The sequence below is a fragment of the Callithrix jacchus genome, chromosome 15, assembly GCF_049354715.1.
Source record: "Callithrix jacchus isolate 240 chromosome 15, calJac240_pri, whole genome shotgun sequence".
Lineage (NCBI taxonomy): Eukaryota > Metazoa > Chordata > Mammalia > Primates > Cebidae > Callithrix > Callithrix jacchus.
This window is the reverse complement of record NC_133516.1, coordinates 14,514,239-14,538,548: the sequence shown is the minus strand read 5'-3', so window position 1 is coordinate 14,538,548 and position 24,310 is coordinate 14,514,239. Positions and strand designations below refer to the sequence as shown.

General features: G+C 45.4%; 2 protein-coding genes across 40 annotated transcripts in view; one reads left to right on the top strand and one right to left on the bottom strand.

Annotated features, from left to right (window-relative positions):
* Positions 1-5,690, bottom strand: part of SENP2 (SUMO specific peptidase 2) — a 50,333-nt gene extending 44,643 nt beyond the window's left edge. For 38 of the 39 annotated variants that reach the window (XR_013527176.1, XR_013527178.1, XR_013527177.1 and 35 more), the window contains exon 1: positions 1,224-1,427. Coding sequence is in view for 23 of the 39 variants with exons in the window: in XM_054245448.2 (XP_054101423.1) it covers positions 1,224-1,324 (101 nt within the window). In the remaining 16 variants the exon portion in view is untranslated. Of the gene's footprint in view, positions 1-1,223; positions 1,428-5,373 lie in introns of those variants that run through there. The other variant, XM_078350427.1, reaches the window with a different exon arrangement.
* A 13,621-nt stretch (positions 5,691-19,311) lies between these two features.
* Positions 19,312-24,310, top strand: part of LIPH (lipase H) — a 55,603-nt gene continuing 50,604 nt past the window's right edge. Inside the window, exon 1 of the mRNA XM_035274670.3 lies at positions 19,312-19,506. Within this exon, the coding sequence (XP_035130561.3) occupies positions 19,458-19,506 (49 nt within the window). The 5' untranslated portion in view covers positions 19,312-19,457. The remainder of the gene's footprint in view (positions 19,507-24,310) is intronic.

Below are 24,310 nucleotides of genomic sequence, written 5' to 3'. Positions count from 1 at the left end.
TAGGAGAGAAAAATAAGGCAATGTATTCCAGAGATGCAGTTTAAGCAACAACCAATTTCATTAATAACCTGCATTCTCAGACTAACGTATTAGACATCTTGTCCTCGCAAGCTTCCACAAATCACCACTTCTTTCACTTTTCTTGATATTGAGGCTTAATTTTTAAAAAATGAAATTAACACTTGATCACTGAACTTGGGGAGGGGGCAGAATTTGTATGTTATTTTCTAGATTAATTTCTAGGCAAGGAGGTCAGTCGATTCGATAAAATGGGACGCTCCAAAGAGCAGATGCTAAATAAGAACAGCTTTTGGGGCGGGGCACGGCGGCTCATGCCTGCAGTCCCAGCACTTTGAGAGGCTGGGGTGGACAAATCACTTTAGGTCAGGAGTTCAAGACCAGCCTGGGCAAGGTGGTGAAACCCATCTCTACCAAAAATACAAAAATTAGCCAGGCGTGGTGGCACACGCCTGTAATCCCAGCTACTCAGGAGGCTGAGGCAGGAGAATCATTTGAACCTAGGAGGCGGGGGTTGCAGTGAGCCGAGATCGCGCCACTGCACGCCAGCCTGGCGACAGAGCAAGACTCCGTCTCAACCAAAAAAAAAAAAAAAGAAAAGAAAAAGAAAACTGCTTTGAGTTTCCCCCAAATTTTAACTTAATTTAAGAGGACAGACTAGTGACTGTTTTAAAGTAATAAGGCACGTAGCCCTTTTTTCTCATTCACTAATTCTAAAACACAAAACCCTTCTGGCCCCAAACACAGACTGTTTGACAGCTGTTTCAGAACAAAACAGCTGCTGTTTCTCGCTTCAAGGACAGTGGTTGCAGTCAAAACGGCTTTGGGCAATGTATGACTCTCACTTCCTTTAAATGCACTTAATGACCGCAGATGACACTTGGGAGGCTGCTTTGTGAGCAGTGAGCCACAACAAAGGCAGTATTCCTTCAATGTTGGTGTTCAGCCTAGCGCGGCAAAGCCCCATTAGTTATCGGCAACCAGCGTGGCCTCTGACAAGAACGTCAACGACCCTGCCATCATCTGCCGCTCCGAAGACGACCAGGAGCTGCCTCCCCACGGCGTGGCGGGGGCGGCTACGTCACTCGGACCCCGGTGACCCGCCTCAGGTGAGCCTGGCTGAATCAAAGCATCTCAGCCGCCGAGGAGGCCGCTGTGGGGGAGGGGGGAGGGCCAGGCCGCTGCTCAGCCCCCTCTGGTCTCACCTGTTTGAGCGCCGCCTCTTCAGGAGGGCCCGGGCAGGGGGCACCGACTTGTCGCAGAAACGGAAAATGGTGCCGAGAATCCTAACCAGCCATCTGTACATACCAGGCCCGAGCAGCAGCGGCGGCCGACACACCCCGAGACGCAAACCCCAGAGCTGTCGCCGCCGCTGCCGCCTTCGCCGTCTCAGCCACCACAGCCGGAGTTCGGTCGCTGATTTGTGACGCGATTTAAGGGCCCACAGATAGAGCGTCCCCAGGGCTACCCGAGGCCCCCGCCCGCCACCGCTCCTGACGTTACCTCCTCCCGCCCAACCGGAAAACTTCATTCTCAATCTGCGCACGCGCAACCTGGCAGCGCCCCCTATTTCCGAGCCCAGCAACAAGAATAAGTGTGGGACGGCCCCGGCCCAATCGCTGACGAGATCGGAAGGGCTGTGGGCAGAGTTTTCTCTTCGGCGGAGCCAATTCCGAGCCGGCCCGTGGGACAAGGCCCACAGGCCACACGTGAGGCTGCTCCACCGAGGAGAAGGCGTTCCGGGGTTCCAGAGGACATTTGGTGCTCAAGTGTTTGCACACGTAAAGGTGGATCAGGTTAATTAACACATGTTTACCGTTTTAGGAGCCATTTATTTTTTTTATTTTTTAAAAAAATTTTTTTTGAGACGGAGTTTCGCTCTTGTTACCCAGGCTGGAGTTCAATGGCGCGATCTCCGCGCACCGCAACCTCCGCCTCCTGGGTTCAGGCAATTCTCCTGCCTCAGCCTCCTGAGTAGCTGGGATTACAGGCACGCGCCACCGTGCCCAGCTAATTTGTTGTATTTTTAGTAGAGACGGGGTTTCACCATGTTGACCAGGATGGTCTCGATCTGTTGACCTCGTGATCCACCCACCTCGGCCTCCCAAAGTGCTAGGACTACAGGCTTGAGCCACCGCGCCCGGCCAAGAGCCGTTTATTTTGTACTTACCTTTTGCCTCGTACTTTACACGCATTGTCACCTTAATGTCGCCCAGCAACCGCATATGACAGAGAGTTTTATGCCAACTTTATAAGTCAAGGAAATTGGGGCATAGAGCGATTAAGTTATTTGCCTAAGATCACAAAACTAACTAGAGACGTAGCTGGAACTTGAACCCGGGGGCTGAGTACAAGCCCTTAAGGTCAGTCTACTTGGAGACGTGTACATAGATAATTACAAATTACAATACAGCATAAGTGGTTACTGTGATAAAGGTATGTGCAGAGTGCAGTGGGAGCCAGAGAAAGGAAAAGCACACACTGAAGGAGAGAAGGAAAGGGCAGATGTCAAGAAAGGCTTCACAGAAATTTAAGGGTGAAACCTGCCGGCCATTAATGTCTCCTACCCTGGGCTGGTAAGGAATGAGTCTCATTACCCTCCCTCTACAATCCCAAAGTCGTACTTCTAGTTAATTGCCTACTATAGGTCGGGAGAGGTGGCTCCTGCCTTAATCCCAGCACTTTGGGAGGCCGAGGTGGGCAGATCGCTTGAGCCCAGAAGTTTGAGACCAGCCTGTGCAACATAGTAAAACCCTGTCTCTACAAAAAATACAAAAATTAGCTGGGTGTGGTGGTATGCACCTGTAGTCCCAGCTACTTGGTAGGCTGAGGTGAGAGGGCTGCCCGAGCCCAGGAGGTAGAGGCTGCAGTGAGTCGAGATCACACCACTACACTCCAGCCAGGGTAACAGAGTGGGACCTTGACACACACACCCCCAAAATTATCAACTGTAGAACAAGCCCCACCCTATTTAGTGACAGAAAATCCAGTCCTCTCTTCTAAACAATCCTGAGAATCCTCAAAGGTTTTCATGCCCCACAAATCCATTCCTAACTTGTTTCCTACTTGCGATTCAGTTAAGGCCAGAGTTTTACACTTGCTTGAACTTGAACCCTGGCACTCCCCAGTACAGCTTCTTTCTTTCCTCAGTAGACAGCATTCCAGGCCGGGTGTGGTGGCTCATGCCTGTAATCCCAGCATTTTGGGAGGCCAAGACAGGCGGATCACTTGAGGTCAGGAGTTTAAGGCCAGCCTGGCCAAGATGGTGAGATTCCCCATCCCTACTAAAAAAAAAAAAATACAAAAATTAGCCAGGCATGGTGGTGTGTGCCTGTAATCCCCAGGTACTTGGGAGGCTGAGGCAGGAGAATCACTTGAACCTGGGAAGCGGAGATTGCAGTGAGATTGCACCACTGCACTCCAGCCTGAGTAACAGAGCAAGACTCCATCTCAAAAAAAAAAAAAGGCATTTTAGAATTCTGCGGCAAGTCACCCCCTTGAGCTTCAGAATCACCAGCCACCCACCTGTAGCTACCACCCCTCTGGCCTGAGGGTCTGGAGTCAGATCCTAGAGGATGGAAGCAAATCCTGAGTGTGGACACACATCCCTCCCTTATTACCCTAAGCACAGCCAACACCAGGCTGCTGCTGAAAGTCTGGGGCATTACAAAGCTGAGAAAACTTAGAAGTGGCTATTAGAACGCCTGTAGTCCCAGCACTTTGGGAGGCCGAGGCGGGCAGATCACGAGGTCAACAGATTGAGACCATCCTGGCCAACATGATGAAACCCCGTCTCTACTAAAAACACAGAAATTAGCTGAGCGTGGTGGCGTAGGCCTATAGTCCCTGCTACTCAGTAGGCTGAGGTGGGAGAATCATTTGAACCTGGGAGGCAAAGGCTGCAATGAGCCAAGATCGCACCACTGCACTCCAGCCTAGCAACAGAGCAAGACTCTATCTCAAAAAAATAAAAAATTAAAAAATTTAAAAGTGGCTATTAGATTATGCAGCATCTATAGTCCCTGGCCTATCGTCTCTCAAAGGAATTTGCTTCATCTCAAGGCTATCTCTTTACTCTTAATGCCTTTGGCAAGCTGCCAACAGAAGGGACTTTCCCCTCTACCTCTACCCTGACATATTTCAGGCTGGACTCTCAGTAAATCAGAGTCAGCACCCCTGTTAAAAGAAGACAACCATTGGCATTATTGTTCAGAGCAGTTCAGTTAGGTCTGTCCCTTCCACTGTGAGAGTTGGGGTTTTGCCTTTGCCAAACCAAGAATCCCGCTCAAGTTCTGGGAGAGGATTCTCCCAAATAAAATTGCAGTCTTCATTTAAACACAAATCATATGTCCTAACAGAACGATATTTTTTTCCGAGTTAAAAACAAACAAACATAAATCGGAAAACTGCAAGCTGCTGCCACACTCAGTGGCCTGTAATCCCAGCACTTTGGGAGGCCAAGGCAGACGGATCATGAGGTCAGGAGATCGAGACCATTCTGGCTAACATGGTGAATTTTTACTAAAAATACAAAGTTAGCCAGGCTTGGTGGTACGTGCCTGTAGTCCCAGATACTCGGGAGGCTGAGGCAGAAGAATCACTTGAATCCGGGAGGCAGAGGTTGCGGTGAGCTGAGATCGCACCACTGCACTCCAGCCTGGTGACAGAGTGAGACTCCATCACAAAAGAAAAGAAAAAGAAAACTACAAGCCACTTTTGAATAGCAACCTATCCCAGGTCTGGCCACTGAGATTTAAGAAACACTGGAGTGGGCTGGGTGTGGTGGCTCAGGCCTGTAATCCCAGCACTTTGGGAGATCCAGGCATAATGATCACTTGAGCCTGGGAGTTTGAGACCAGCCTGGGCAACATAGGGGAGACCCTGTCTCTAAAAAAAAAAATTTTTTTTTAATTAGCCAAGAGTGGTGGCATGCGCCTATAGTCCCAGTGACTTGGGAGGCTGAGGCAGGAGAATCGCTTGAACCTGGGAGGTGGAGGTTGCAGTGAGCCGAGATTGCACCATTGCACTCTCAAAAAAATAAATAAAAAAGAAAAGAAAAAATATATATATTGGGATCGCACTTGATAGCGCTCCAATGCAACACAAGACTATTTTTTTCTTTTCCTGCCTGCACCCTTACAAACTCAATACTGAAACATTGGCCATCTTCCAGGAAGAGTGAGAAGGCTTCGGAATTACAGATCTCAGTTAGAATCCCAGAGCCCCATCAGCAAACAATCACTCAGGAAATGAACATGGCAATCCTCAGCCTCCCGCCATGCCTCCTCCCTCCACATCCTCTTAGTTACCCTCTAGAAGGAAGAAAAGGAGACTCATCCTTCTACTCACTCCCACCTGGGACTTGTCTGCTGGTTTGTGCCTTCGCTGTCCTGTGGTCCACAGTAGAGACATGGGCGACTGTCCATCCACTGGCCGAGGAGTAGGATTATCCTTAATCCCAACCCCACCACTGCCGCAGCCTTTTGGGGACCCAGCAGCTCTTTACTGGAGGGCCGTGAGAGAATCCCAAGGCCATATAGAGTAAAAAGGACATTGAGATTTCTGCCCTTGGCTTGGATAATTTGCAACCTTGTACTGCAAAAGGGGCACAGCCTCATTGCGTAAGCTTCATAGGTGTTCCAACCAGACGCCCAGTCCTCCAAGAAGATCCCAATCCCCTTCCAGCTGAGAGCAGCCCTTTGAAGCCTTTTCAGGGCCCCACCCCCTTCTTCCTCAGAACCTACCTCCCCTCCAATCTATTCTTTAGTCTTGCAAATTTTCCCTTTTAAAGCATTCAGAGAATGTTAAAGTATTTCTTCTCAGCTCTGTTTTTCCTGACCCCCGGACAGAAAAGAATTCTAGGCCATTTGTTGGAAGGGGGAAGGGCCCTTAGAGGAGTTTGTGTTGGGTTAGGCCTAAGGTGACTGAAATCCAACGTAATTCACCACTCTGAAGATTAATTTCTTTCTAGGTACCAACTCTTCTGGTACTTAAGAAAAACAGGCCGGGCGCGGTGACTCATGCTGATAATCCTAGCACTTTGGGAGGCGGAGGTAGGTGGATCACGAGGTCAGGGGTTCAAGACCAGCCTGGCCAGCATGGTGAAACCCCTGTCTCTTCTAAAATTACAAAAAATTAGCTGGGTGTGGTAGCAGGCACCTGTAATCCCAGCTACTCGGGAGGCCGAGCCAGGTGAATTGCTTAAATCCGGCAGGCAGAGGTTGCATTGAGTCAAGATCCTGCCGCTGCACTCCAGCCTGGGCAACAAAGTGAGACTCCATCTCAAAAAAAAAAAAAGAAAAACATGTCCTCCTAATACCATGACTTTGATCTTATTCAATCTGTAAAATAATAACCCTGACCACCCTATACAAAAGGTGAGCACACTCTTTTTGTCATAAATTTCATTATAAAACTGGTCAATATTGACTGCGAATGGCCCAGCCTGCCTCCTGTGAAGACATAGCATCAAGCCTTATATAGCATCAAGCATCAGGCCTGTGTCCTGATCCACAAATGGAGTTAATAAAACCTGAGTCTCAGATCTATGGATAGTTAAGTGTGTTTATGAGCCAGGCACAGTGACTCACCCCTGTCATCCTGGCACTTTGGGAGTCCAAGGTGGGAGGATCACTTTGAGGTCAGGAGTTCCAGACCAGCCTGACCAACAGGGAGAAGCTCCCTCTCTACTAAAAATACAAAAATTTAGCCGGGTGCGGTGGTGGGCACCTGTAATCCCACCTACTAGGAAGGCTGAGGCATGAGAATCGCTTGAACCTGGGAGGCTGATGTTGCAGTGAGGCAAGATTGCACCACTGCACTCCCAGACTGGGCGACAGAGGGAGACTCTCTCTCAAAGGGAAGGGGAGGAGAGAGGAAGGGGAGGGTAGAAAGAGGGAGGGGTAGAGGGAGGAGGAGGGAGACAGAGAGAAGGAGGGGGATGGGGGAGGGAGACAGGGAGGAGGAGGGGGGAGGGAGACAGAGGAGGAGGGGAAGAGGAGGCAGGAGGAGGGAGGGGGAGGGAGAGGAGGAGGAGGGAGGGGGCGGGGAGACAGGGAGGAGAAGGGGGAAGAGGAGGGGGGAGGGGCAAGGAGACAGGGAGGAGAAGGGGGGAGAAGGGAGGGAGAGTGGGAAGAAGGAGAGGGAAGGGGGAGAAGAAAGGGAGAGGGGAGGGGGGAAGGTGGGGAGGCGGGGAAAGCAGTGGGAGGGGAGAGGAGGGGAGTTTAAGTATATAAAGGACCTATTCAGTGCCTGGAACAGCTAGCTGATGCTTAAGGTTTCTCTTGCCTCTCCTTCCTTCTCATATCTAATAAATCTTTTAACTTGCCTGATCTGTATCCTACATTTTTCACAGATCTGCCCATTCCTCTTTACAAACCTATAGGAACTACAATCCTTCCTTTTTTTTGAGACAGAGTCTCCTTCTGTCACCCAGGCTGGAGTACAGTGGCGTGATCTCAGTTCACTGCAACCCCTCCTGGGTTCACACCATTCTCCTGCCTCAGCCTCCCTAGTAGCTGGGATTACGGGGGCCTGCCACCACATCCAGCTAATTCTGTATTTTTAGTAGAGACAGGGTTTCACCATGTTGGTCGGGCTGGTCACGAACTCCGAGTCTCAAGTGGTCCACCCACCTCAGCCTCCCAAAGTGCTGGGATTATGGGTGTGAGCCACCCACCGTGCCTGGCCCAGAACTACAGTCCTTTCTAGGGGTTGATCATTCTCACACCGTTGCAATAGACATTTCTGCTTCTACTTTTCATTTTGTTAACTTATGGTGTTTGTAGGAGGATTTCTCTTGTTATCTCTTGTCTTGAGTTCTTCTGCTATTGTTAAGGAAGGAAATGTTATATCTTATTTATTAAGAAAGGTAAATTTACAAATTAAATTTCTATCTTTTTCTATTACCAAATGACTAAAAATGGTTGGATTGATTTTCACCAAATTTGGGAGATTTGTTTGGGGTGGTCCGACTTCAAATATAGAGCATATGGAAATCCTCAATTTTTTTTCCCTTTTGAGACAGGGTCTCACTCTGATAAATAGGCTGGAGTGCAGTGGAGCAATCTTGGCTCACAACATCATTGACTCCAGGCTCAAGCGATCCTTCCTCCTCAGCCTCCCAAGTGGCTGAAGTAGCTGGGACTACCGGCGCCCTTGCCACCAGGCCTGGCTAATTTTTGTATTTTTAGTAAAGACGGGGTTTCACCATGCTGCCCAGGCTCATGCCCATAATCCCAGCACTTTGGGAGGCTGAGGAGGGCAGATCACCTAACCTCAGGAGTTCGAGACCATCCTAGCCAATATGATAAAACCCATCTCTACTAAAATACAAAAAAAAAAAAAAATTATCTGGACATGGTGGTGTGTGTCTGTAGTCCTAGATATTCGGGAGGCTGTGGCACAAGAATCCCTCGAGCCCCAGAGGTGGAAGTTGCAGTGAGCAGAGATTGCACCACTGCACTACAGCCTGGGCTACAGAGTAAGACTCTGTCTCTGTCTCTGTCTTTGACACACACACACACACACACACACACACTAGCTGGGCATGGTGATTTGGGCTTGTAGACCCAGCTACTTGGGAGGCGAGGTGGGAGGATCACTTGAACCTGGGAGGTAGAGATTGCAGTTAACCGAGATGGTGCCACTGCACTCCAGCCTAGGTGACAGAGTGAGACCATGTCTCAAAAAAAAAAAAAAAAAAAATTACGAAACCAAAAAAACACCCTTTTTTAGTTGGATGCATTGAATTAAAAAAAAAACAAAACTTTTAGTTGGCTGGATACGGTGGCTCACGTCTGTAATTCCAACACTTTGGGAGGTGAAGGCAGGAAGACTGCTTGAGCCCAGGAGTTCAAGACCAGCCTGGACAACACTGTGAGACCCTCATCTCTACTTTAAAATTTTAGGCCAGGCAGCATGGTGGCTCACACCTGTAATTCTAGCTCTTTGGGAGGCTGAGGCGGGCAAATAACTTGAGGTCAGGAGTTCGAGACCTGTGTGACCAACATGGTGAAACACCATCTCTACCAAAGATACAAAAAATTAGCCGGGAGTGCTGGTGTGTGCCTGTAATCCCAGTTACTCAGGAGGCTGAGGCAGGAGAATCGCTTGAATCCAGGAGTCGGAGGTGGTGAGCGGAGATCGTTCCATTGCACTCCAGCCTGAGAGACAGAACAAGATTCTGTCTCAAAAAAATTAATGAAATAGTTAATTTTTAGTAAGAAACATTGTTTTGTCTCTGTCTTACTAGTGTGCGTGCTGGCCTTGTTAGAGTGGTCTCTCCTTGAAATGTTCTGTGCAGCATTCTGAAAACAAGCAGTAACTGAAAGGGTGGACTTGCGTTGATTGTGTATGATACTTGTAAAGAAGTCATGGTAGCTCTATGCCATTAACAATATTTCTTAAGTAGATTTTCTTTTTTTTTTTTGAGACGAAGTCTTGTTCTGTCACTCAGGCTGGAGTGCAGTGGCATGATCTCTGCTCATTACAACCTCCATCTCCAGGGTTCAAGTGAGTCTCCTGTCTCAGCTACCCTAGTAGCTGGGATTACAGGCACATGCCACCACAGCCAGCTAATTTTTTGTATTTTTTGTAGGGATGGGGTTTCACCATGTTGGCCAGGCTGGTCTCGAACTCCTGACCTCAGGTAATCCACCCACCTCCGCCTCCCAAAGTGCTGAATGGACAGGTGTGAGCCACCTTGCCCAGCCAGATTTTAATCTTAAATAGATTTTTCCTTCTTGGTTTTTGTGTTTTGTTTTTTGTTGCTGTTGTTTAAATTTTTTAGATACAGTCTCCCTCTGTTGCCCAGGCTGGAGTGCAGTGGTGCCATCTGGGCTCACTACAATCTCCACCTCCCAGGTTCAAGCGATTCTCCTGACTCAGCACCCCCAGTAGCTGGGATTACAGGCCTGCACCACCAGGGCTAGCTAATTTTTGTATTTTTAGTAGAGATGGGTTTTAGCCATGTTGGCCAAGCTGGTCTTGAACTGCTGACCTCAGGTGATCCACCTCCTTCGGCCTTCCGAAGTGCTGGGATTACAGGCGTGAGCCACCGTGCCCAGCTTTTCCTTCTTGTTTTGTAATAAATGACCAAAAATGTTGTATAATAATGTTAGTAAGTTAACATAGAGATATGTTATATGTGATATTTATTATGTAGAGTATGTTATGTATTATTGCATTATATTAATTTGTATTATAATATAATAAAACATACTGGTTGGGTGCAGTGGCTCACCCCTCTAAGTAATCCCAACTGAGGTGGGCAGATCATCTGAGGTCAGGAGCTTGAGACCAGCCTGACCAACATAGTAAAATCCCATCTCTACCAAAAATAGAAAAATTAGCTGGGCGTGGTGGCATACACCTATAATCCCAGCTACTCAGGAAGTAGGGCAAAGGAATCACTTGAACCTGGGATGCAGTGAGCTGAGATCATGCCATTGCACTCCAGCCTGAGTGACAAGAGCAAAACTCTGTCTCAAAAAAACAAACAAACCCATATTAACTTATAAATGAGTGAACAAGAAGATTATCAGGTTCCTACCACCTTGAAGGTAAAATCCAATATCTTAAGCATGACTATGAAGTTCTTCACAACCTGTCTTCAAATTACTTTATCATTTCCCTATGCATACACACCAAACTCTCAAGCTGCTCTTCTTTTTTTTTGAACCGAGTCTCTCTCTGTTGCCCAGGCTGGAGTGCGTGGCACAATCTCAGCTCACTGCAACCTCTGTCTTCCGGTTCAAGCAACTCTCTGCCTCAGCGTCCTGAGTAGCTGGGATTACAGACACCCACCACCATGCCTGGCTTTTTTTTGGGGGGTATCTTTAGTAGAGACTGGTTTCACCATCTTGACCAGGCTGGTCTTGAACATCATCATCCATCCTCCTTGGCCTCCCAAAGTGCTGGGATTATAGGCATGAGCCACTGCACTCAGCAAAGCTGCACTCCTTTCATGCTTTCATGCCTCCTGGTCTTCTCATTTTGGCTGGAATGCCCTTCCCCCACCTTCTGTACGTCATGAACACTCAACTAGTTTTTGGAACCCAAACCAAAAGTGCACCTCCTCCGTGAGGTTTTTGCCAGGCCTGAGGTGTCTGAGATTCCCTATATATCATTGTTTTCCCCTCTGTTCTCCTATAGAATTTATGTCCATGTCTCTATATTAGCTTTTTTTTTTTTGAGATGGGGTCTTGCTCAGTTGTCCAGGCTGGAGTGCAGTGGCACAATCTCATTTCATTGCAGCCTCTGCCTCCAGGGTTCAAGCAATTCTCCTGCCTCAGCTTCCTGAGCAGCTGGGATTACAGGCATCTATTGCCACACCTGGCTAATGTTTGTACTTTGAATAGAGACCGGGTTTCACCATATTGGCCAGGCTGGTCTCAAACTCCTGACCTCAAATAACCCACCTGCCTCAGTCTCCCGAAGTGTTAGCATTATAGTCGTGAGCCAGTATGCTGGCCTGGATTAGCGTTATTATTATCATTTTCATTGTTAATGTGTCTGTCTTCTTGAGGAAAGGAGCATGTCCTATTTCTTCCTTATTTCTTACACTGAGAGCTCTAGAAATGTTCAATAAATGAGGGAATGATTAAATGAAACAAATATATGGAATTGGGGAAAGTTACCCTTATGTCTTTGCAGGATATGAATTGAGGAAACCCACTTATCTTTCCAAACTTGGACTGCAAGTGAGAAATGGCAGTGTCACAGATGTGGACGGGAAGACAAAGGGTGATATAGTGAGTCACAGAGCATAGACCTGGGCGAGTGGGAACATAGGTCACCTTTTCTGGCTATTGAAACAAATGAGAGTTATAAAACTTCCACCTCTCAGTTCCATTCACTTCATACCTGTTTTTCCTGTCACGCATTTGGAAGCTTGCCTGTGTCTTGTAAATATGCTCTCTGTAGCAAGTGACTTCTAGGTTTAAAAAAAGAAGAAAAACCCATACGTAATACTAGATTGGAAACTAGGAAAACTGTGGTATTCTTGAGTTACAATCAGGAAAGTCATAGGATTGAGAAAATCTTGATTAAATGAAATTAAATGATTGGAAATGAAGAAATGGTTTTTCTTAGAGTACCTTTGAATAAATTATTTCTAATCATTAGGAATTGACTCATCTTTTAAAATTGTGGAAACCTTTTTTTTCTTGAGACGGAGTCTTGCTCTGTCGCCCAGGCTGGAATGCAGTGGTGCAATCTTGGCTCACTGCAACCTCTACCTCCTGAGTTCAAGTGATTCTCCTGCCTCAGCCTCCTGAGTAGCTGGGATTATACGTACCCACCTTCACACCCAGCTAATTTTTGTATATTTAGCAGAGACGGGTTTTCACCATTTTGGCCAGGCTACTTTTGAACTCCTGACCTCAGGTGCTTGGCCTACCTCAGCCTCCCAAACTGCTGGGATTATAGGTGGAAGCCACTGTGCCTGGCCTGAAAAACTTTTTATTATGAAATAATTATTGGGTCAGGCATAGTAGCTCACACCTGTAATACCAGCACTTTGAGAGGTCGAGGAGGATAGATCACTTGAGTCCAGGAGTTTGAGACCAGCCTGGCCAACACAGCAAGACCCTGTCTTTACTAAAAAAATACAAAAATTAGCTGGGCGTGGTGGTGTAGGCCTGTAATTCCAGCTACTTGGGAGGCTGAGGCAAGAGGAGAGCTTGAACCTGGGAGGTGGAGGTTGCAAATCCTGGGCTACAGAGCAAGACTGTCTCAAAAAAAAAAGTAAAAGTAAAAAGAAGAATTATTGGTTCTCAGAAAGTTACAGAAATAGGTGCAGTGGCTTGTGTCTATGGTCTCAGCTACTCAGGAAGCTGAGGTGGAGGATCAGTTGAGCCCAAAAATTGGAGGCTGTGGTGGGTGACAGAGTGAGACCTTGTCTCCAAAAATAAAAAATCAATATAAAAATAAACAAAACAAGAAAAATTGACCCGATTTGACAATCCACAGACCTCATTTCGAATTTCACATGTAGGTACGTGTAGTTCTGTGCTATTTTATCACCTGTCCACCACCATGTAGCCACTACCACAATTAAGATACACAACTGTTTCATCACCAAAAGATGATTTTTTTTTTTTTTTTTTTTGAGACAGTCTCACTCTGTCGCCCGGGCTGGAGTGCAGTGGCATGATCTGGGCTCACTACAACCTCTACCTCCTGGGTTCAAGTGATTCTTCTGCCGCAGCCTCCCAAGTAACTGGGACTACAGGCAAGTGCCACCACACCTGGCTAATTTTTGTGTTTTTAGTAGAGATAGGGTTTCACCATATTGGCCAGGCTGGTCTCGAACTCCTGAACTTGTGATCCTCCTGCCTCCAGAAAAAGTGCTGGGATTATAGCTGTGAACCACTGAGCTGGGCTCTTTGTTTTTTTTTGAGACGGAGTTTCACTCTTGTTACCCAGGCTGGAGTGCAATGGCGCGATCTCAGCTCACTGCAACCTCCACCTCCTGGGTTCAGGCAATTCTCCTGCCTCAGCCTCCCAAGTAGCTGGGATTACAGGCACGCGCCACCATGCCCAGCTAATTTTTTGTATTTTTAGTAGAGACGGGGTTTCACCATGTTGACCAGGATGGTCTCGATCTCTTGACCTCGTGATCCACCTGCCTCGGCCTCCCAAAGTGCTGGGATTACAGGCATGAGCCACCGTGGCTGGCCCTGGGCTCTTTTTAAAATATTTTTATTTTTAATTTTTTAGAGGGAGTCTTGCTCTTGTTGCCCAGGCTGGAATGCAATGGCACGATTTCAGCTCACTGCAACCTCCACCTCCTGGGTTCAGATGATTCTCCTGCCTCAGCCTCCCAAGTAGCTGGGATTACAGGCACCCGCCACCACGCCCAGCTAATACTTGTGTTTTTAGTAGAGATGGGGTTCACCATGTTGGCCAGGCTGGTCTCAAACTCCTGACCTCAGGTGATCCTCCTGCCTCAGCCTTGCAAAGTCCTGGGATTACAGATGTGAGCCACCGTGCCTGGCCAACTAAAAGATTCTTTTACGGTCATACCCATTCTCCTCTCCTCGCTGCCTCTCCTTTCTCCCATTCCTGGGAATGTTTTACATTTTCCTTTATTGGTTATTTCTCACTATTGCAAATAAATAAATAAATAAATAAGGGGCAGATTCTCCCATTGATTTTTGTGCTGTTCTGAATGCCGTAAGTTAAAAATTTAGAGACCTTCTGTGCTCACCAGCAGAAATAATCATTAATAGTAACACAAAGAGGCCAGGCATGGTGACACATGGCTATAATCCCAGCTCTTTGAGAGGCTGAGGCAGGAGGACTGGTGGAGGCCAGGAGTTTGAGACCAGCCTGGGCAACATTGCAAGACCCCATCTCTACAAAAAAATTTAACAAATTAGCAGGGCATGGATCCCGCTTCTTAGAAGGCTGAGGTGGGAAGATCTCTTAAACCCAGGAGGTCAAGACCAGTGAGCTGTGATCGAGTCACTGCACTGTGATCGAGTCAAGCCTGGGGGACAGAGTGAGACCCTGTTTCAAAAACAACAACAACAGAAAGTAACACAACAAGTCCTCCCAGCAGAAATGATTGGAAAATGTACACTGGCTCTGTGTAGATAAGCACTTGGCATGGTACTTAAAACTGATAGGACCTCAACAAATATTTATCAGGCAAGTACACTGACTGAACAGGGAGCAAGGCGTTCCCTAACAGATTGTTCAAAGAGATGTGAAACAAGTCTCCATTTGTTCCAGAGGGCAGTTGTTTTCAAATTAGTAAAGCTGGCCGGGCATAGTAGCTCACGCCTATAATCTCAGCACTATGGGAGGCTAAGGCGGGCAGATCACGAGGTCCGAAATTCGAGACCAGCCTGACCAAATGGCGAAACCCCATCTCTACTAAAAATACAAAAATTAGCCAGGTGTGATGGCACACACCTGTAATCCCAGCTACTCAGAAGGCTGAGGCAGGAGAATCACTTGAACCCAGGAGGCGGAGGTTGTAGTGAGTCGAGTTTGCGCCACTGCACTCCAGCCTGGGTGATAGAGGGAGACTCCATCTAAAACAAAAAACAAAAAAAAAAAACCAACTTAGTAAAGCTTATAGCAATAAAAGCAAATTTTTCTCTAAACAACAAAAGCTGAGTAAAAAATAGGCTAACCATCTATTTGGTTTTTCTTTTCTTTTGAGATGGAGTTTTGTTCTTGTTGCACAAGCTAGAGTGCAATGACATGCTCTCAGCTTACTGCAACCACTGCCTCCCAGGTTCAAGCCATTCTCCTGCCTCAGTTTCCCGGGTAGCTGAGATTACAGGCACGTGCCACCATGCCTGGCTAATTTTGCCTTTTTTTTTTTTTTTTTTTTAATAGAGACAGGGTTTCTCCATGTTGGTCAAGGCTGGTCTCGAGCTCCCGACCTCAAATGATCCACCTGACTCAGCCTCCCAAAGTGCTAGGATTACAGGTGTAAGCCACTGTGCCTGGCTTCTTTTTTTTTTTTTTGAGACAGAGTCTCACCCTGTCACCCAGGCTGAAATGTAGTGGCCCGATCTCAGCTCACTGCAACCTCCACCTCCCAGATTCAAGTGATTCTCCTGCCTCAGCCTTCCAAGTAGCTGGGATTACAGCATGTGCCACCATGCCTGGCTAACTTTTGTATTTTTAATAGAGGTAAGGTTTCACCATGTTGGCCAGGATGGTCTCGAACTCCTGACCTCAGGTGATCCGCCTGCCTTGGCTTCCTAAAGTGCTGGGATTACAGGTGTGAGCCATCACGCCCTGCCTATTTGGGTTTTTTTATTCACAGTTCCTTAATTTATTTCTCTAAGCAGGATACAAAACCAAAACCAAAAACAGACTGAAGTGATGACCGAGGTCTCTCATCTGCAGCATCAAGGCTTAGGGTGCCCTCCAGTCCTAAAAATCCCATCTGGGTCTCTCCTGTCCACATTGTGCAGCCTGCCTTCTGCTGGGAAAGAAACATGCAGATGTGTGGCCAGTTAGATAATAACAGTAGTTAGCAAGTCACCAGAGCACTTACCTTAGCACAGTGCTAACTTCAGCTGTAATATCTCATTTAGTCCCTGTAACAACCCTGTGAAATGTGTGATTTTATTATCTTCATTTTACAGTTAAGAAAACAGACTTTAAGAACCTAAATGTTGGGCCGGGCGCAGTGGCTCACACCTGTAATCCCAGCACTTTGGGAGGCTGAGGCGGGCGGATCACCTGAGGTTCAGAGTTCGAGACCAGCCTGACCTATATAGTGAAACCCTGTCTCTTAAAAAAAAAAAAAGAAAGAAAGAACCTAAATGTTGAGTCAGGCACGGTGGTTCACACCTGTAATCCCAACCCTTTGGGATGTAGCTAGTATCCCGTCACTACAGTTAAAAAAAAAATTAGCTGGGCGTGGTGGCATACGCCTATAGTTCCAGGGAGGCTGAGGCAGGGGTCACTTGAGCCTAGGAGTTTGAGGTTATAGTGAGCTTGCACCACTGCACTCCAGCAGCCTGGGTGGTAGAGTGAGGCTCTGTTTGAAAAAAAGAAAAAAGTAAATGTTTTGTGTAAGTCTACACAACTAAGCTAGTGGAAGACAAGGGATTCGAACCAAGGTTAGTATAATAGATCAGCCCTAGTTAGTCTTGGCATTTCATTAGGTCTGAAATGTGACACAGAAATCTGCACACAGTTTTTTTTTTTAGTCGAAGTTTCACTCTTGTTGCCCACGCTGGAGTGCAATGGCGTGATCTCAGGTCACTGCAACCTCTGCCTCCACTGTGATTCTCCTGCCTCAGCCTCCCGAGTAGTTGGGATTACAGGCATGTGCCACCATTCCCAGTGAGTTTTGTGTTTTTAATAGAGACAGGGCTTTTTCTTGGTCAGGCTGATCTTGAACTCCCGACCTCAGGTGATCTTCCTGCCTCAGCCTCCCAAAGTGCTGGAATTACAGGTGTGAGCGATCTAGGCTCATTGCAACCTCTGCCTCTCGGTTCAAGCAATTCTTGTGCTTCAGTCTCCTGAGATAGCTGAGATTACAGGTGCATTTCACCACAGCTAGCTAATTTTTGTCATTTTAGTAGAGACAGGGTTTCACCATATTGGCTAGGCTGTTCTCTAACTCATGCCCTTAAGCAATCCGCCTGCCTGAGCCTCCCAAAATGCTGGGATTACAGGTGTGAGCCACTATGCCCGCCTCACAGTACTTTTAAAAGCTCCCAGGTGATTCTGACTTACTCCTTGGGAAGCATTGCTAGAATCTACTTCCAGCAAAGGAATCTCCTGCTATTTAAATGGGGTGGGAACATGAAGAGAACTAATAGATACACTTATATGAGTGGTACGATTACTTCATAAACCCATACGTAGGTAAACAGTGCTAAATGACTAATTGCTTTTGCCTGATGCTTTGGGTGAAATGTCATCTTGTGTCTTTATTATTTATTTATTTAGAGACAAAGTCTCACTCTCTCACTTAGGTTGGAGTACAGTGGCATGATTTTGGCTCACACGACCTCCTGCCTCCCAGGTTCAGGTGATCCTTCCACCTCAGCCTCCTGAGTAGCTGGGACCACAGGCATGCTAAAGAATTTTTGTATTTTTTGCAGAGATGTTTTTTTGCTATGTTGCCCAGGCTGGACTGGAACTCCTAGGCTCAAGTGATCCACCCCTCTCAGCCTCCCAAAGTGCTAAGATTACAAGCATGAGCCACTGAACCCAGCATATTAATTTATTTTTAAGCTCATCAGACCACCAGAAGCCTGAGTTAGTGTGGCAAGCACTCTCACCAGAAAGGGAATTAAATTACCTCGTTACGCAGCACAAGTTTAGTTACCTCTAACACTGAGGTAGGTAGATTCTGGCATGGCTCTCTACTTAAAACTTTTTCTGGTGGCTCTTGCCTATAATCCGAGCACTTTGGGAGGCCGAGGCGGGTGGATCATGAGGTCAAGAGATCGTGACCATCCTGGTCAACAAGGTGAAACCCCGTCTCTACTAAAAATACAAAAATACAGGTGCGCGCCTGTAGTCCCAGCTACTTGGGAGGCTGAGGCAGGAGAATTGCTTGAACTCGGAAGGCGGAGGTTGCAGTGAGCTGAGATCGTGCCATTGCACTCCAGTCTGAGTAACAACAGCGAAACTCCGTCTCAAAATAAATAAATAAATAAATAATAAAAGTTTTTCATTTATTTTTTCTTTCTTTCTTTCTTTCTTTCTTTTTTTTCTTTTTGAGACGGAGTCTTGCTCTGTTGCCCAGGCTGGAGTGCAGTGGCGCAATCTTGGCTCACCACAACCTCTACCTCCCAGGTTGAAGCGATTCTCCTGCCTCAGCCTCCCGAGCTGGGACTACGTGCTATACCATGCTCAGCTAATTTTTGTATTTTTAAGAGACAGGATTTTACTATGTTGGCCAGGCTGGTCTCAAACTCCTGACCTTGTGATGCGCCCGTCTCAGCCTCCGAAAGTGCTGGGATTACAGGTGTCAGCCACCTCGCCCAGTCTTTATTTTTCCTTTTTATTTATGTATTTATTTTTTGAGACACTCACTCTGTTGCCCAGTCTGAAGTGCAGTGATGTGATCTAGGCTCATTGCAACCTCTGCCTCCCTGGTTCAAGCAATTCTTGTGCTTCAGTCTCCTGAGGTAGCTGAGATTACAGGTGCATTTCACCACACCTAGCTAATTTTTATCATTTTAGTAGAAACAGGGTTTCACCATATTGGCTAGGCTGGTCTCTAACTCATGCCCTTAAGCAATCCATTACCTCAGCCTTCCAAAGTGCTGGGATGACATACGTAAGCCACCATGCAGGCCTATTTTTCCTTTTTAAAAAAGAACTATTGGAGAGGCAGAAATTCTAAATAGAAAGAAATAAAAATAAAGAGATATAGTGCCAAAAAAAGTTTCCTTTAATCTGAAGCATACATATGTTTTGGCAAATGTAGATATATAATTGAACTTAATGAATGTTCTTAATAAAATCTAAAGACTCCCCTATGATGAATGAGTGTATGAATTAATTTAAAAACTGGTTTTGTATATATAGGCCAATAGACTACCAACTGGATTTGTTATTTCATTCACAAGAACCAGAGGGGAAAATATCTCAATCACACTTGATTTCAACACACCAAGCCACCAAGCCAAACAACTTATAAACGCCCACAAAGAACGAAACTATTCTGAACTCGTCATTCAGCAAATGCAGATTATAATATTATGACACACATAAAATTGTGTAGGTAGTAACTGACCTTTCATTGAAAAGAGGAGGAGTCAAACAAAGATCCTCAAAGGGTTGGGACCTCCTGCTGTCAGTCCCTAGGGAACTTCCTGTTGTCACCACACCTCTGAATGAGTCGTCTGAGCTTGCTGTGAGCAAAACCCACAGGGGAAACTCTTAAGCCTCTTCGAAGTAAATTATTCTTGTGAATGTGACACACGATCTCTCCAGTTTCCATGTTGAGATTCTACGTATTTATCAGTTTTATGTGCTTGGCAAGAGCAGGTAGGTCATTTATTAATTGCTTTTCTTAACTGCTTAAAAAAAGTTGTGTTGTCATTTTGCATCTCATCATTCCACTTCCTTCAGTGAACGTTTTAAGTTCCATAGAGTTGTTTTTAAGGAAAACGATATGGAAAGCCAATATTATTTCCTTTCCTTAAAAAAAAAAAAGAGATATAGGTTAAATAAACTTTCTAATCCTAAAAAAAAAAAATTCTCAATAACAAAAGAAGCTATTACTTCTTTGAATTAATTTCTTTTTATGTACAAGAATCGGATATGTTGAAAAATCTAGAAGTCTTATTTTTTTTCTTGGCCTAATTATCTGTGCCTTTCTACCTCTGTGAAATGAGATGATTTGTTATCTGAAAATATAAAAATTTATCTTAATGATATATTTAATATATTGAGGGTTGGTTTTTATATTTTCATGCATTGAGAGTTTATTTAAACTATTCTTAGAGAAAATATAATTTTATATAGATAAACTCCTTGGAATGGTTCCTAGCATACTTATAACTCAAAAATTATTGATCATAATGAAGAAATCAAAATTAAAACCTTAATGTACCTGATAATATAACAAAAATAAAGTGAAATGCTTAAAAAAATAAAAGTCAACACTTTGCAACCTTTTTAGGAATTCAGTTTTGTTTCATATCACAGAATAGCTGTGATAATGAAGGCTGGTGTAATTTTTTTGAAGGGCAAAGGGTAAATATGTTACATATTAAGACCTGGAAAATTGTCCACGAGCTTTAAGCTAGTAAAACCATTGCTGGGAACTTAGAACAAATTAATAACATTTAAAAGGAAAAAGCCTCCTATTCAGATAAGTCTAATTGTATTACTTGTAATAATTTGAAACTAGATATAACCGAAATGTTTCTACATACAGGAATGGATGAAAGATGGTATGTCAACCGTCATAATTTTTTGTTTAAGTAGCCTTTAAATTAATTCTGATGCTATGAAGAAATAAGCAAACTTTTTTTTTTTTTTTGAGACGGAGTTTCGCTCTCGGTACCCAGGCTGGAGTGCAATGGCAGGATCTCGGCTCACCGCAACCTCCGCCCCCTGGGTTCAGGCAATTCTCCTGCCTCAGCCTCCTGAGTAGCTGGGATTACAGGCACGCGCCACCATGCCTAGCTAATTTTTTGCATTTTCAGTAGAGACGGGGTTTCACCATGTTGATCAGGATGGTCTCGATCTCTTGACCTCGTGATCCACTTGCCTCGGCCTCCCAAAGTGCTGGGATTACAGGCTTGAGCCACCGTGCCCGGCAAGCAAACATTTTTAAAGTAATGCAAAGTAGAAAAAGTAGAACTTATTTATTGTGATATTTTAAGGTTTTTTCCCCTTTATTTTCCGTAGCTGTATTTTAAAAGATTCGGCTCTGTATTATTTGAATCAGTCTGCCGAGAATCCATGTATATATTTGAACTAATACCATCCTTATAACAGGTACATTTTCAACTTAAGTTTTTACTCCATTATGTACAGTTTGAGATAAATTTTTGAAATATGAAAAAAAGAAAAAGTAGAACTTAAATTTGCTGGTAAACTATAATTACAACTATGTTAAAATCATGCGTTTTTAGATGAAGTTTAGAAGGGAAATAGAAAAATAGTATTAGGATTTCTGGCCTATAAATAAAGTTTCATTTATTTATTTATTTTAAGGTTTTTTTTATATATGGTTTTGAAGTTGATTTTCTTCTTTTTTTGAGACGGAGTTTCTCTCTTGTTGCCCAGGCTGGAGTGCCATGATCTCGGCTCACTGCAACCTCTGTCTCCTGGGTTCAGGCAATTCTCCTGCCTTAGCCTCCTGAGTAGCTGGGATTACAGGCACGCGCCACCATGCCCAGCTAATTTTTTGTATTTTTAGTAGAGACAGGGTTTCACCATGTTGACTGGGATAGTCTCCATCTCCTGACCTCATGATCTGCCCGCCTTTGCCTCCCAAAGTGCTGGGATTACAGGCATGAGTCACCACACCAGGTCTGAAGTTGATTTTCTAGGAAGTTAAAATCATACCAATGATGGTATTTTTAACATAGAAGTCAACATTTAAAAGTATATGTTTATTATCACTTTTAAATATAAAAAATGAGCATAAATGGCCAGGTGCGATGGCTCATGCCTGTAATCCCAGCACTTTGGAAGGCCGAGGCGTGTGGATTACCTGAGGTTAGGAGTTCAAGACCAGCCTGGCCAACATGGTGAAAACCCGTCTCTACTAAAAACACAAAATTAGCAGGATGTGGTGGCATGCGTCTGTAATCCCAGCTACTCAAGAGGCTAAGGCAGGAGAATCTCTTTTTTTTTTCAGATGGAGTCTCACTCTGTTGCCAGGCTGGAGTGCAGTGGCAGGAGAATCTCTTGAACCTGGGAGGCAGAGGTTGCAGTGAGCCAAGATTGTGCCACTGCACTCCAGCCTGGGCAACAAAGTGAGATTCCGTCTTAAAAAAAAAAAAAACATAAATTTAGAGGTATCTTAAGTGAGTTGGGGCTAACCCTAACACAGAAACCTGAGATGGCTTGTGGTAGTCTTTCATTATATATCTCCATTTATAAAGATTAAAAAAATGGCAACTTAACTTTTTTATGACCTTCCTTTTCCTTAGCATCTTCTCAGACGTAAAGTCTTGTTTGATTCTAGAAGACTGTCACCGTTGCATGATAGAATGTCAGCAGACGGAGACACATAAGAATAAACTTCTGTAGCTAGAAAGAAAAAACAGTACAGCTGTAAGCTAAATCTAGTCTTCTCAGTGTCTAGGAAACCATAAACTTGGAACTTTCATTAGGGAGAGTGTTGAGTAATATTCACTGGGTAGCAGAAATATTTTTTTTTTGAGATGGAGTTTCGCTCTTGTTACCCAGGCTGGAGTGCAATGGCATGATCTCGGCTCACCGCAACCTCCGCCTCCTGGGTTCAAGCAATTCTCCTGTCTCAGCCTCCCGAGTAGCTGAGATTACAGGCACGCGCCACCATGCCCAGCTAATTTTTTTGTATTTTTAGTAAAGACGGGGTTTCACCATGTTGACCAGGATGGTCTCGATCTCTTGACCTCATGATCCACCCGCCTCGGCCTCCCAAAGTGCTGGGATTATAGGCGTGAGCCACCAAGCCCAGCCAGCAGAAATTATTAAACTCAAATATATGGACATTTTGTTTTTCCCTTCTTATTGCAGTGCAAGAATTAACAAGTATTAAAATGGGCCTCAGAAATCCCGAGGATGCAAGTCATTCAGTTTCAGAGATCTTTGTTTTCTTTTCTAATCTTTGTGAAATCATGTTAGGAATGTTTGCCACAGTCTTGCCAGTGAACAAAGCAATGGCTAACACTCGAAAGTACGCTAGAATCCCCTGAGGGTTTGTTTAAAATGCAGGCTCCACTTGCAAAAATCCAAACTTAGTAGGTCTGGGGTGAGATCCTGGAATCTACACCTTCAACAATTTTTTGGTTGGTCCTGGGGGCTCACACCTGTAATCCCAGCACTTTAGGAGGCTGAGGCAAGAGGACCAGTTGAGCCCAGGAGTTGGAGTCTGCAGTGAGCTATGACTGTGTCTCTGAGTAGCCATTGCACTTCAGCCTGGCTGAACAAGACCCTGTCTCAAAAATTTTCTGACTCTGTCTCTATCTGGAACTTACAGGTGCATACCTCTGTGCCTGGTCTGGAATCTGCATTTTTAACAAGCCCTCAAGTTTTCTCAGCTGCAGCTGGTGCAACAAACACAGGTTTAAAAATATTTGTTCTAGGCCAGACACGGTGGCTCAGGCCTGTAATCCCAGCCCTTCGGGAGGCCGAGGCAGGCAGATCACAAAGTCAGAAATTGAGACCATCCTGGCCAACATGATGAAACCCTGTCTCTAATAAAAATACAAAAATTAGCCAGGGGTGGTGGTGGGTGCCTGTAATCCCAGCTACCTGGGAGTCTGAGGCAGGAGAATCAGTTTAACCTGGGAGGCGGAGGTTGCAGTGAACCAAGATTATGCCACTGCACTCTAGCTTGGGTGTCAGAGCAAGACTCTGTCCCCCAAAAAAAGAACAATTCTAAATTAAGTTTGCTTGACATAAGTATTTTTAAATTACTCTGCTAGCAATATTTTGGCCTATGGCAACTGTAAAACTAGATAGATATTTTCCCAGAGAAAATAGTTTAGTACCAAAACCAGAACTGTTTCCTCAGATATTTGCAATCCTCTTGGATGATTTAGAAGTATGCCTGTGTGGTCACTCATCTTTCTCCAACAAGTTGGCAAAGGTGGATGAGGACGTGTGAATGTGCATATTTGTGCACATGATTCAGAAATGAGAATGAGAAAATCTGCATCTCATTTATTTTCTCGGTTGCATCCTAAAGAAATACAGCCAGTGGTTAAAAGCAGATATGCCCTTCCAATTAAGAGGGCGTTCTGGCCGGGCGTGGTGGCTCACGCCTATAATCCCAGCACTTTGGGAGGCCGAGGCGGGTGGATCACAAGGTCACAAGATCGAAACCATCCTGGTCAACATGGTGAAACCCCGTCTCTACTGAAAATACAAAAATTAGCTGGGCATGGTGGCACACACCTGTAGTCCCAGCTACTCGGAAGGCTGAGGCAGGAGAATTGCCTGAACCCAGGAGGCGGAGGTTGCGGTGAGCCGAGATCGTGCCATTGCACTCCAGCCTGGGTAACAAGAGCGAAACTCCGTCTCAAAAAAAAAAAAAAGAGGGCGCTCTGCTCATATGCTTCCTGCCTGTCTCTGTGCAGGGTTATAAAGAATAAATATTTTACCAGATTTGACCCCGTCCTTC